The 12,372-nt window shown below is 42.8% G+C and overlaps 2 protein-coding genes across 6 annotated transcripts in view; one reads left to right on the top strand and one right to left on the bottom strand.

Annotated features, from left to right (window-relative positions):
* Positions 1–12,372, bottom strand: part of ADD1 (adducin 1) — a 262,757-nt gene that overhangs the window by 104,747 nt on the left and 145,638 nt on the right. The window lies entirely within an intron of this gene.
* MFSD10 (major facilitator superfamily domain containing 10) overlaps positions 1–12,372 on the top strand; it is a 30,643-nt gene that overhangs the window by 10,896 nt on the left and 7,375 nt on the right. For all 5 annotated transcript variants that reach the window (XM_050947796.1, XM_050947798.1, XM_050947797.1 and 2 more), the window contains 7 exons: positions 316–474; positions 1,710–1,898; positions 4,809–4,917; positions 6,621–6,732; positions 8,028–8,136; positions 9,388–9,478; positions 11,143–11,190. In XM_050947796.1, the coding sequence (XP_050803753.1) occupies positions 316–474; positions 1,710–1,898; positions 4,809–4,917; positions 6,621–6,732; positions 8,028–8,136; positions 9,388–9,478; positions 11,143–11,190 (817 nt within the window). The remainder of the gene's footprint in view (positions 1–315; positions 475–1,709; positions 1,899–4,808; positions 4,918–6,620; positions 6,733–8,027; positions 8,137–9,387; positions 9,479–11,142; positions 11,191–12,372) is intronic.

Raw genomic sequence — 12,372 nt, forward strand, 5'->3', positions numbered from 1 at the left:
TGTTCTAAACATCTTTCAATGCATTAACAGGATAGATTTTGCATCAGACAAACTTCCTCCTAACATAACATACAGTAGTGGGATTGTGTGAAATGATTACAGATGAGTTCTCCTTATTGGATTTGTACTGTCTGACATTCAGTGTAGTACATGTCTGGTGAAATGCCAGTTTATTCAAGAAAGCATTTGTTGTTTCATGATTAATGGAGCAGACATTTATGTTGCTTTTCAAACATTAGTCTAGCTAGAAAACAATCCTAAAATTATGCTGATTTTACTGTATCGTGTAAGAGAAATTTCCTCTTCTCTCTGCAGGTGGGGTTGATAGCATCATATGCACTCTGGGCTATCTCTAGGAGTTTTGGTATTTTTCTTCTCTCCAGAGTCCTAGGTGGAATAAGTAAAGGGAATGTTAGCCTGTCTACTGCTATAATTGCTGACCTGCACTCTCCAAAAGCTAGGAGCAAGGGCATGGTGAGTTACAAATGCTGGCAACAATAATATCAAGTGCCGATACAGTACTTTCCATTTTCAAAGCACTTTCCACACAATAATCCTCACTATACTCCTGTGTGGTAGGTAAGCCAGTAGTACTAATCTTATTTTACAGATTGCAAATTTGAGGCAGAAAGAGTAAGAGGCTGTTCTCAGGCCCAAGGGGGATTCAGCTGCAAACAGGGTTAGAACTTTGGGTGTCCTGTTTCAGTCCTGTACTCAGACTGCAAGTGGTCAGGCCCTAGACTGATGTTTTTAATGTCTCCTCTTAAAGACACTAGACTAAATTCTGTGCTAAGTTCCACTGAAGCCAGTGTGTGTGCACAGGGTACAAATCGGCACAGTATTTAGCCTCCTTCCTCCAACATTATAGCCCAGTTCTGGTGCACTGATTTAATGCTGAACTGGAGGGAAGACAGCTACCTAATGGGGCACCTTTACTATTTCCTGCACAATCATAGGTTTTTCTTAGACTCCACCAATCCTAATTCTGCCCTAGCCAAGCCTGCTCACCTTTATCTAACTTGCATCGATAGGGCAGTAGCTAGGAATTGAAAATGAACCATGGGGGATGAGAAACAACATCACTGCCACCAAGGTGGTACACATGATGCACTGACAGCATCCTACACTGAGCGGCTTTACAATCTAAAAACACATCCCGGGGCTTTATGATTTTAGACCCGCTTTGGGTGAATAAATCCTGAACTGAATGAGCACGTTTCACCTTCTCCGCTTCCCCCCCCCCCATTTTTTCTCCACTTTCTTTATTTCAAAGAAGTAGTGGAAATGATTTCTGGGTTCCCCTTTACCATGCTGAAAAGTGTCATGGCCACTTATTGAATGGTAGCGCATTTTATTTTCTGCCCAGTCGTGAAAGCTTCAGCTCTGTTGCAGTTATCTCTGCCTTGCCATTCATTGCTGTTTGCCACACACTTGCCCCTTCCCTCGAGGTGGATGTGGATTTTTTTTGGCATGGATGTTTAGCAAGAGACAGAATAGCTTTAGAACTGACTCTCTGAATTGGATCAAAAGGTGTTTAATTCCATTACCTGCATAATTCATCACGTTTGATGTTGTGTTAGCATTTGGCACAACAATTTAGCTTCTATCAGAGTATGACAGACCTAACAGTTATCAAGTTTTACCAAAGGGGGAAAAAAAAAATTAAAAACTTCTTGGTCATGAACTTCAAGTTTACTGTATCTCAACAGGCAATGATTGGTGTTGCTTTCTCACTTGGATTTACCGTGGGTCCTATGATTGGAGCTTACCTTGCCATGGAAACAGGAAAAGGAGAAGTCTTCTATCTTCGGTCAGCTTTGCTTGCGCTCATGTTTTCTGTTGCTGACTTAATTTTCATCTTCTTCCTGCTTCCGGAGACACTCCCCAAAGAAAAACGGGTAAAATATGCTGAGAGTGGCTCTGAAGATCCATATTTCCTATAGGCAAGGGCAGAACTTGAAAATTATTGACACAGTAGAAATGTATGGGGAGGGACAAACTCTCCAGAACCTGATGGCTCAGGGATTTGGTTCAGTCCTTAGACCAGAAGTTAAACCCACCAAAATTGGTGATGACAGAAAGTAGCAATTGTGATTAGCAGTCATGTCCTAGGTGCTGCAGTGCATCAAAAATGCTTAGATAGTTACCATTGAATTTCTGTTGGGTTTGCTAAACTTCAAATTCTTCACAAACTGATGGGGCCACTAGACAAGCCCAAGAATACTGTGTCACCCTGAGCTGGCCCAATCTAATTTGAGAATTTCAGACAACAATATTCTAACTCAATCATGAAAATACAGTGAAATTTGTTTAAAACATGATTTCTCCCATTAGCCAAAGCAGGCCATAAATTGGTGGTTTAGTCTAAACTAATCAGGATACAGCTGTCAGTAACAGCCTGGGAATCTTTTTCTAATTGTCTGTCAATATTCATAATGTCCTCATCATTGTAATGCCTGAGCTCTGTGTGAGACTAAAAATACCATGAGTGCTCTACTTGGAGCAGGAAGGATGGAGATTTCTGTGTCTCACTCGGATAAACAAGAACTCCAGCTTTGAGTGCGTTGTTAATTCTCCATTATTGCTGTGCCAACATCTGATAGACACTGGGTCAAATTGTCAAAAGCACCTAAATCCCATTTTCAGAAGTGATTTAGGAGCCTGAGTTCTGTAAAGTCTTATTGCACGTTAGAAGTTTAAGGGCCCAGTTTTTGGTTAAAGGGAATTAGGAGCTTAAAGGGGATTTAGACATCTAGGTGTTTCTGAAAATCCCACTATGTGTCTATCTGTGTCTTTAGGCACCTAAATACCTTCTGAAAATCTGCCCCCCCCCCCAAGTGCCTAAAGCACTTCTAAAATGAGTCTTAGGCTTTCAAAAAACAATACCTTACTCTGTGGTATAGGTACAGTACTTTTGAAAATTTTACCGAGACTTAGTAATTAGTAATTCCTGCCTCATTTTTTGGCCCAGAAGAGGATTATTATAACTGGCAAGATGAGAAGTCAGCACTTATGGTCCCAGTTGTGTCCCAAATTTTTGGGTGCCCTAAGCAGCCGCCTATACCTGAGGATGGCCCTGAAACAGGTTCCTCTGTAAGCCCCTGGAGACAGAAACTTGTAGCATTGGACCAAATTCAGCCCTGGGTATAAGTAGGTAAAACGCCATTGATTTTAGGGATTGCAGCAGGGCTTGATCAGTGTCATTGTCTCTGTCCCTCCCTCTAAACAGCACCCAGCCCTTTAAACATATCCTCCATTTACAAGGCACTTGTGGAATGGAGAACGCTCTGTCTCTATATTTGGGCATTTAGAATAGCACAGGAAAGTTTGCCTGTGCTATTCCAGACATGACAAAAACTTTAGACCTTCCCTAAGTGATGTCAGCAGGGCGTGTCGTGTGCAATGGCTGTTCCTTTATTCCCCCACTATGAGTTTTTTTGTGGCTCTTTCATACATCATGTGATCTGAAATCCTAGCTAAGGACTTTGATGCTTTTTTCTGTGTACTTTTAAAAATTCAAACTATTCCTTTTGTATGTTTATGGCAGTCTGTTAGGGCTATGGATGCTCTTTGTAGACAGAGAGGGTGTGAGAGTTCATTAGCTCAGGTCTGGACAGGGCTTTGAAGATATAAAGTGCGTCCGTATTATTATGCTGGGCTTTTCAGTCCACTTTGTGGCTGCCTGTGCCTGCCTCATGAAATTATGATTTAGTCCTGCCTTAATATCTTAAAGAAACCACTCCATTTAGCAATGGTGATTTCACATATTTAATAGTTTTCTCTAATTCTCCCCACTTCGATTTTTAAATCCAAATCCTTTGATGGTGAGACAGTAATTGACTCCACAGAACAATCTATTGTGGGATCACAGAAGGCTGTGGCTAATTGAGGCATAAGCAGCAAGGGTAGATGAAGTCTTAAAAAGCAGACATTCCCCTCAGTGAAAAATTAGCCGATAAAAAATACAGACCATATTAGCACAATGTTTCTAGAGAGGATTTATTTTCCTCACGGTTTCCCAGTAGGTGTCAGTGGCTGGTTAAAAGGGCTGCAAATGCAAACAATAAAGCAGTCACTTATATGCTACACCTTGGGTTGTTTGTGTGATACCGATCATGTATCCGATTGCACATGTTGAATGTATTTCAATAGCCCTAGGGGACCTGATCTTCGGGGCTTCTAGGTGCTAGTGTAATACAAACGAATAATAATATATGCCTTATAAATATGCAAGGCCAGTGGAGCCCCTCTGGACGACAGGGAAGTGAAGATTGGTGAATGGAACAGAGGCAAACTTGTCCATTCTTAATCACAAAACTAATAGGTAAAGTAAAAGAGGAGAAATGCTGTTATCTGCTGGTTATTTTTCTTTGGCCCCTGACGCGTATCCTGGCTTCAGGGTGAAATGGGTATAAGTTAATCAATAGCCAAAATCAGTCTAGAGGTGCTTGGGATAAAATTGTGCACACCAACTCCTTGTTTGTATGTGTGTATCTGGTAGATATGCCATTAGCTGATTGCAGAGTTTGTGTATGCACCTGTGTATGGAGAACATTTGCTCATGTGGCCTATGCTGTCAAGTCTGGTTAGAGGTAAAACCTTGTATTCTGTTCTCTGTGAAAGGTTTGAGTATTTTTTGGTTTTTTGGTTTTTGTTAGAAGTGTTCCGCCTTTTGGCTACCAAGGGCCAGTTTTGAAGCACATTTACATGTATTCAGAACATTAGGACTGTTTGTGGTGGGTTGTGCAAACCTAATTCATCCTGCTCCAGTTCATACAAGTTAGCCACAGTTGTCTCTCTCTTCTTAGGTATCCTCCATGATGTGTGGATTTCAGGCAGGGAGTGACTTGCTTAGTCCGCTGGCTTTGTTTCAGTTCTCTGCAGTCACCAGAGGAAAGGACTCCCCTTCGAGGGAGAGTAAGTGCTGCTTGTTTTTTCACATTATGTCATACGTGTACCCTTGATGTGGCAGTGATTTCTAAATACACTTTTTCTCCCTTTATTTTGACCATTTCAGAAGGAAACCCCCCCACCCCCTCGATCTTTCAGACCCACGATAACTATTTACAAAATGGGAGTTGCAAGCTGCACTGGGTGTTGACCAGGGCTTTATCTCTAAGGAATAGCTTTGAGGTTTTATGTCAGGGGTCTGGAGCCACTCTCCTTTCCATCGTTCCTCCTCTGGTCTGCGTGGGCATTAGCTGCAGCTGTAGGTGCATCACAGCAAATTAACTGACCTAAAGAGACAGAGCTCAAGCCGTGAGTTGGGTAACCTTGATTCCACAGTGCCAGGCTGGAAACCGGGAATGCCAGATCCTGAGGCATAAGCGCAGACTCAGTTGGCCTTGGAGCACCCATCGGAAAAAAATAGTGGGTGCTCAGCACCCACCAGCCACCGCTCTTCAGCCACACTGCCAAACAGCTATTTGGCAGCTCAGGGAGGGGCTTGGGAGAGAGCGGTGGGCAGAGGCCTCACGGAGAGGGTAGAGCAGGGGCAGGGAGGGGGTGTGGCAGGGGCAAGAAGAGGCGAGTGAGGGTGAGGCCTTGGGGGGAAGAAGCAGAGTGGGGGTGGAGTGTCCCTAGGAAAAAACTAGAAGACAGCACTTATGTCCTGAGGCATTTTTCTCTAACTTCAGATGGAATTTTGATTTCAAACTTCCCCTCTCAAAGTTTGGGGATGTTCAGACACAGGGCTTTGGCTGGGCCTTTCTCTGAATAAAGGTGTTTGGAATTTGCCGGTCATACCAGTGAGTTAATCTGTCCTTCCAACTACTGTTATGGTGCAAAGGAATATTATTAGACATGTGAAACACATCTTATTCTTAACCGTGTAGCATAAAACCATTTAAACCATCTCCATCTACTTCGGTAAAGCACAGGACACTTCCTTTTTCAAGGCCAATTACAAATCATCTACACTCTATAATTGACCATTTCAACTAATGCTCAAGAGATAGACCAACAACATTAGCATCCATATTGGTCCTATAAAACAAAGTATTAAATTAAAGAAAACTGAGGACTAAATGTTGGGGGTAGTGGAGGTAAAGTCTTTACCCATTGGCTTCCTTACAGTAGGAAGAGAATCTTAATGATATGACTGAGTGTTCACTTCCTTGGAAGTTATTGCTATTTTTCACTTTCATCCCTAAGGGCTGATCTACACTACCACTTAAATTGATGTAATTTATATGTTGCTCAGGGGTGTGAAAACAACACTCCCATGAGCAATGTAAGTTACATTGACTTAAAGCAGTGTCCACACAGTGCCATGTCAGTGGGAGGTGCTCTCCTGCTGACATAGCTTCCGCCTTGCGCAGAGGTGGAGTAATTATGCCGACGGGGGAGCACTGTCTCGTTGGCATAGCGCATCTTCACCAGACACGCTACAGCAGTGCAGCTGCACTGATGTAGCATAGTAGTGTAGACTTGTCCTTATACTCTAGTCACAGAAATGGAGCCAGAGTCTAATCTGCGGTGTGTGGCATGTGGATATTTAATATGAGCATCAGAAATAAGTCCCCGACCTTTTTTATTTAAGTGGTACTGAATGTTGCTTTTGTTATCTTTTTTTTAAATGGTACTTATGGTGTAGTGTCTCTCTCTTTTTTTTTATTTAGACCTTCAGAATCTCAAGGTCCTGGGCCTCGTTTATTTCCTTTATCTCTTCCTGTTTTCTGGTCTTGAATACACATTGAGTTTTCTCACCCATCAGCGATTCCAGTTCAGCAGGTACAGTGTGCTTAGAAGAGATGTGCTGTGTACTCTCTAGCGTTTCTTTGTTCATTGTTTTCTCAAGAGACACTATTAAGGCTTCTGATTTTCAAGGGTGCCTTTGAATGATCGGCATTAACATGCTAGAAGACTTCATTCTGTTACAAATGGATTTCAGATGCTCCAAGTTTTCTCTTTATGAGCCAGGAAGAATAGCTGAAATACAGACACATCTATAAGGAAAGCAAATACTCTGAAATTATAATTAAAAAATTGAAGAAAAATTGATGTGCAGAGATGGAATAAAAACAAATGGAAAATGTACACTGAATTTGTGCTTAACTGGCCTGGCTGTATTGATTCATGTAAAGCTACCCAAAGAGCTTTTCTGTGTCGGCATGTATCTTGAGGCTTAAATAAAGCAGAATGGATATAGGGTTTAGCTATGTGATTATATTTGCTCAGCAGAATTCTGTATTATATACAGTCTGCAAAGATCTTTCTATGTCACTGGAAGCCTTTTCCTTTGTGATAATCCTGCTGCTTCTGCGCAATTCATTCCTTGATATAATAACTATCTGCTGTTTGGATATGTCACTCTTATGACCATGATCATGACTGTGTTATGACATCCTTGAATGAACTGGGCAGGAAGACAAGCTAGGTATCTAGGTAAGAGTTGATACAATCCAAATACTTTGGTAGCCAGTAGTGATGAGAGAGTACCAGCCCAGAAATACTGTTTTGCCCAAACTTGTATCTTTTTAATTTAAAATTTGTCAGTGGTTTATTAAAGATGCTGTATTTTCTAGAGAGGAGGAACAGCATGGGCAATGGCAGTACAAGCTTCCCCATCAATGTACCTCTACCCTCACCTCAAGGCGCCACTGCCAGGGTTAATTGTTCAGTTTCCTTCCCCTCTCTGCTGAGGCTGCCGATGGGGGTGTTGGTTTCTAGGATGGGAAACATGCTGTCCACTGGAAAACAACAACTCATTTCACATAGCTTACTGTCTGGTGGCTTTCTGGTGACCTATTTTGGTCAGTAATGTCCTGGAAAGCCTACCCTTGGGCTGCCTTAGATAGCAGAAGGCTAAAGTGAAGAGCTCTATATCTCTGAGCAATCCAATCTATCTTTATTTTGATTGGTGGTGGTGTTCTAATGCTGTCTGAATGTTAAGACCCCATGTGGGCACCTAAAATATCGATCTCTTTCATTTAGGAAATAGTAATCTAGATCCAAGAGGAAGACTTTGTGTGTGAGTGGTAGCCATGTATAATTTGTGCTTCCCTCCTCTCTCCAACCCCTTCTAGTATGCAGCAAGGCAAGATGTTTTTCTTTATTGGGATGACAATGGCTGTGATCCAGGGAGGCTACACGCGCCGAATCAGGCCAGGATGTGAAATCAAAGCCATAAAAAGGGTATATTCCTCTTTTAAACATATATTATTTGTATTTATTCCATTTCCTCTTGATTCTGACATGCTACTTTTTAATTAATAAAGCAACCAGATGGCATTTTATGGCTGTAACTGTACTAGGGATTAAAACCCGAGGGATGGAGTGAGCTTTGTTTTGACTTCATCAGTACATCTAAGTGACTTCTTCAGTCCATTTCCTAATGCTTCTAATTGAATGGGCATATTTTGTCTATTAAGACTGTAGTGATATTTTTCAAGCAGACAAAAAATTAAAACATACAAATCATCTCCCACAGTACTGTAGCTTCTTTCCCTCTAATATATTATTTAAAATTTCTGTAATCTAAATTCTTCATAGCTGCTGACACTTCCGAGAGTTAGCTCAGTTCACACACTGGCTCAAGTCTATGTGATATGAGGAGTATATTTTCCAGTGGATTTCTGGTGTGGTTTAGTGGTGGAACACAGGACTAAGAGGCAAGAACTCCTGAATTGTAATCCCATCTCTGACTGCCTTTCTGGCACTGGGTAAATCATTTTAAGAGATGCTATCAATTTTGAACTCTAGTCAGTTTCCTTCAGTCACGGTTAACTCTAGTAACTCGGAGGTGAATCTGGGTCAGTGCTGAGGGTGTGGTTCCTCTTTAGCAGAGTGAAAAAAGCAATTCAGCTATGCTTGAATTGTAAAACTGTGAGAGAGTTGGGGAAAAATTAAAGCTGTCTTTTGTGAATCACATGGTGGAACCTGGCTCTGATATTGTGCTTTAAAATAGGAAGGGGAAAAGAACAACATGGGAGCAAAGATCTACTGCACAGCAGGAAGAGGAGAATCTTGTCCTGTTTCTTTTTACCTTGGGGTGGTTGGTGTTCTTTGAACTCTAAGGAACTTCTTCCCCTGCAGCATGGCGACTAACCCTCCAGTTGATGAGGGCGCCAGGAGAAGGGGGACAAAATGCCCCTATTGCTCTATTCTACACAAGTTTCTTTCCCAGTTCTGCCAGTCTTGTCTGGGCATTCTCTACCTTTGCATCATCAGTGACGCAATCTCCACTTCCCCAGCACCTAACAGGAAATAAATCAACAGCCCAACCTAGAGAGGGAAACTTGGCAACATGGGAACTGTCTCTTTAACTTAAATATATCCCCTCTCAGCAGCAGCAGTGCAGTGCCAAGAAACCTAGGATTAGGCTTTTATGATGCATATGGCTTTAGATGTAATAGAAACACACTCATTTTGCATATTTTTTTTTAGGCTATAATGCTGTTGATTCCAGCTTTCTTGTTAATTGGATGGGCTGGTAATGTGACGGTGCTGAGTGCTGGACTGTTGCTGTATTCTTTCGGTGAGCTATTCAAATAGTTCCCAATAAGCATTGAAGCCTAAGCATGGCATATCAACTTCATAGATTTCCTTACCCTGTTTAATAAAGATGTACTTCAGGCTTCATGGGATAGGCAATAAAAGATGACTTTCTTGCTTATAAAACCTGGAAGGAATCACAGCTCTGGGTTATTCTAATGCTAATTGTATCCCTAGAAGTTGTCATGGTGATGTTTGTAAATGTCACCAGCACTCATCTTGTCTCAGCTGACTGGGGAGCATTTCAGATTCTTTTTCTCTCCCAGACCTAGAGACAACTTGTACATTAAATAAAAATACCCCAGCTTAGTAAAAGAGAGGCAGCTCTGCTTTTCGGAACTGTGACAACTGCTTTATTCATTACACTTTGGAGGCTGGGCAGAGGAGAGCTGCATAACTGTCTGTCAGAGCAGGAATGAGAAGTGCTGTATATAAACACTCTGATTTATGCTACAACACAGTCAAGGGAGGACTTAGTCAACAGTATAATTTTCTGCTCTCCTGCCTCGCTAACCACAGGCGGGGAAGGATAGGACAACTCAATCTGTCATTTATGAAGAAGTGTGCGGAAGTGTGTGCATGGACATATGTATGTTTAAAAGGAAGTAATTTTTGCAGATTTAGGCCTCCATTCAGGAAAGCAATTAAGCATCAGTTTAGGTCCATCCCTATTTGGAAAAGCGCGTAAGTGCACGCTTGACTTCAGTGGGACTTAAGCACCTTAAATCTTTTCTTGGACAGGCACCATAAGATGTTTCCAAAAGAGTTAACATTAGTACAACAACAAGATACTCTCTTTTGAGTGGCAGAGATACATTTTATAATTGGTGCAAAATTTTAAATCCCTGAATTAAAAACAAAGGGTTCTTGTTTTAGGAAGAATCTGTTTGACAGCTTGCTTGTCTAGGGACAAGTGTATGTGAAAAATTAACAAATCATTCAGACTCACTGGAGGATGCCTAGCTCCTGCCATCTGATTGTCCTTTTCTTGCTAGGAAGTATTTTGTATGCTACAGCTCTTCCTTACTGGGAGAAACACGGCCTGTTTCAGCAAGAGGGCAGTTCTCATTGTTAGATCTTGGCTGTTGTGTTTAGTTTGGGTTCTGTGAGCTAGCGTATTTTCTCATTAGACTTGGCATCTGCATACTGCATTGTAGAACATATGGTTGCTTTTATCCACTTTATTCATAAGTACTGTACACTTATGTGTCTCAGGGGACTCTTCATGATTCCACACATGGCCATCTCACTGAGCATGTGATGTATGAAAGATTCCTTCTCCCACTACACCTGACAAGATGATAGAGATCTGGAAAACTACTAGTTAGCTGAATAGAATGTAACTGTGACCCTTATGCCCTTCCCTCTAGGGCTGTCAAGAAGAAAGGCTGTAATGTAAAACAGCTGCTGAATGCTCATAGCCTTTATGGCTGCAAGAGTTGTTTATATAGGTTGGCTTTGTGGGGGTGTTTTTGTTGTTAAACTGAATGAAACCTTATGATTCATTGTTGGTTTAATGCCCTAGGGCGCCACATTTTTCTGTGCAGTAGTAACCAGTATGGCTGCATTTCTGGCTATAGCTATCCTTGCTGCTTTGGGCTCTCTGCTCTTTAGTGCTATTCTAACCTACTCTTACATCTTTTCCAGCTGCTGCCATTGTTGTTCCCTGTTTGTCAGCAGTGGTGTCAGGCTATGGTAAGTGACCCTCTTTACTTGTTGGAGGGGCAGCATTTGTCTGTACAAAGCTAACTTTAACTGAAACTGCAAAATCCAAAATACAGTTCCACTTAACACCCATTTGCTGCTACAGCAATATGCATTTAGTGCTGGAACCTGGACTTTCAGAGCTGACATGGGGTTACACGAGTTAGATTTATAACGTACCAAAAGCCTGTCCTCAGCTCTAAGTGCATTTGACAAGAGCTAAAAATACTGTCAGTTAAAAGTAAAGGCATTAGCTAATCCAGGGGTCGGCAGCCTTTCAGAAGTGGTATGCCGAGTCTTCATTTATTCATTTTAATTTAAGGTTTCGTGTGCCGATAATACATTTTAATATTTTTAGAAGGTCTCTCTCTATAAGTCTATATATTATATAACTGAACTATTATTGTATTGTAAAATAAACAAGGTTTTCAAAATGTTTAAGAAGCTTCATTTAAAATTAAATTAAAATGTTGATCTTACGACGCCGACCCACTCAGCCCACTGCTGGTCTGGGGTTCTGTTCACCTAGGCCGGCAGTGGGCTGAGCGGGGCTGGTGGCTGGGACCCCAGCTGGGAAGGATCTGGCAGCCAGAACCCCAGATCGGCAGTGGGCTGTGTGGGACTGGTGGCCGGGACCCCAGACCGCCGGTGGGCTGAGCCACTCAGCTCACTGCCGCTCAGGGGTTCCATCCTCCGGCTCCTGCCAGCCGGGATTCCGGCTGCCGGACCCGCTCAGCCCGCTGCTAGTCTGGGATCCTGGCCCTGCCCACATACAGTGGGTACCTACCTTCTCCCTGGTTCTGGCCCATTCTCTTCCTTTCTCTGCACTGAGCTGTGGGTGGGAGTGCACTGAGCACAGGGTTGGGGGTGAAGGGTCTGGCCAGGAGCTAGAATGAGGGAGGGGGCTCAGGAGATTTGAGTGTGGGTCATTTACCTGGGCAGCTCCCATTTGGTGCTCAGGGTGGGGGTGGAGATGTGGGGGGTGCATGGGGTGTCGGAGGGGCTGGGGATGTGGTGGGGGCTACAAGAGTCAGGGCAGAGAGTAGGGGGCATGTGAGGGGGAGTGCAGGTGTTGTGAGGAGGCTGGGTATGTGTGGGGGTGCCAGAGTCAGGGCTGGGGTCGTGGTGGTGGTGGTGAAGGAGTCAAGCAGGGGGCTGGGTGTGTATGAGGGG

The sequence above is a fragment of the Gopherus flavomarginatus genome, chromosome 3 (genome assembly GCF_025201925.1).
Source record: "Gopherus flavomarginatus isolate rGopFla2 chromosome 3, rGopFla2.mat.asm, whole genome shotgun sequence".
NCBI classification, from domain to species: Eukaryota; Metazoa; Chordata; order Testudines; family Testudinidae; genus Gopherus; species Gopherus flavomarginatus.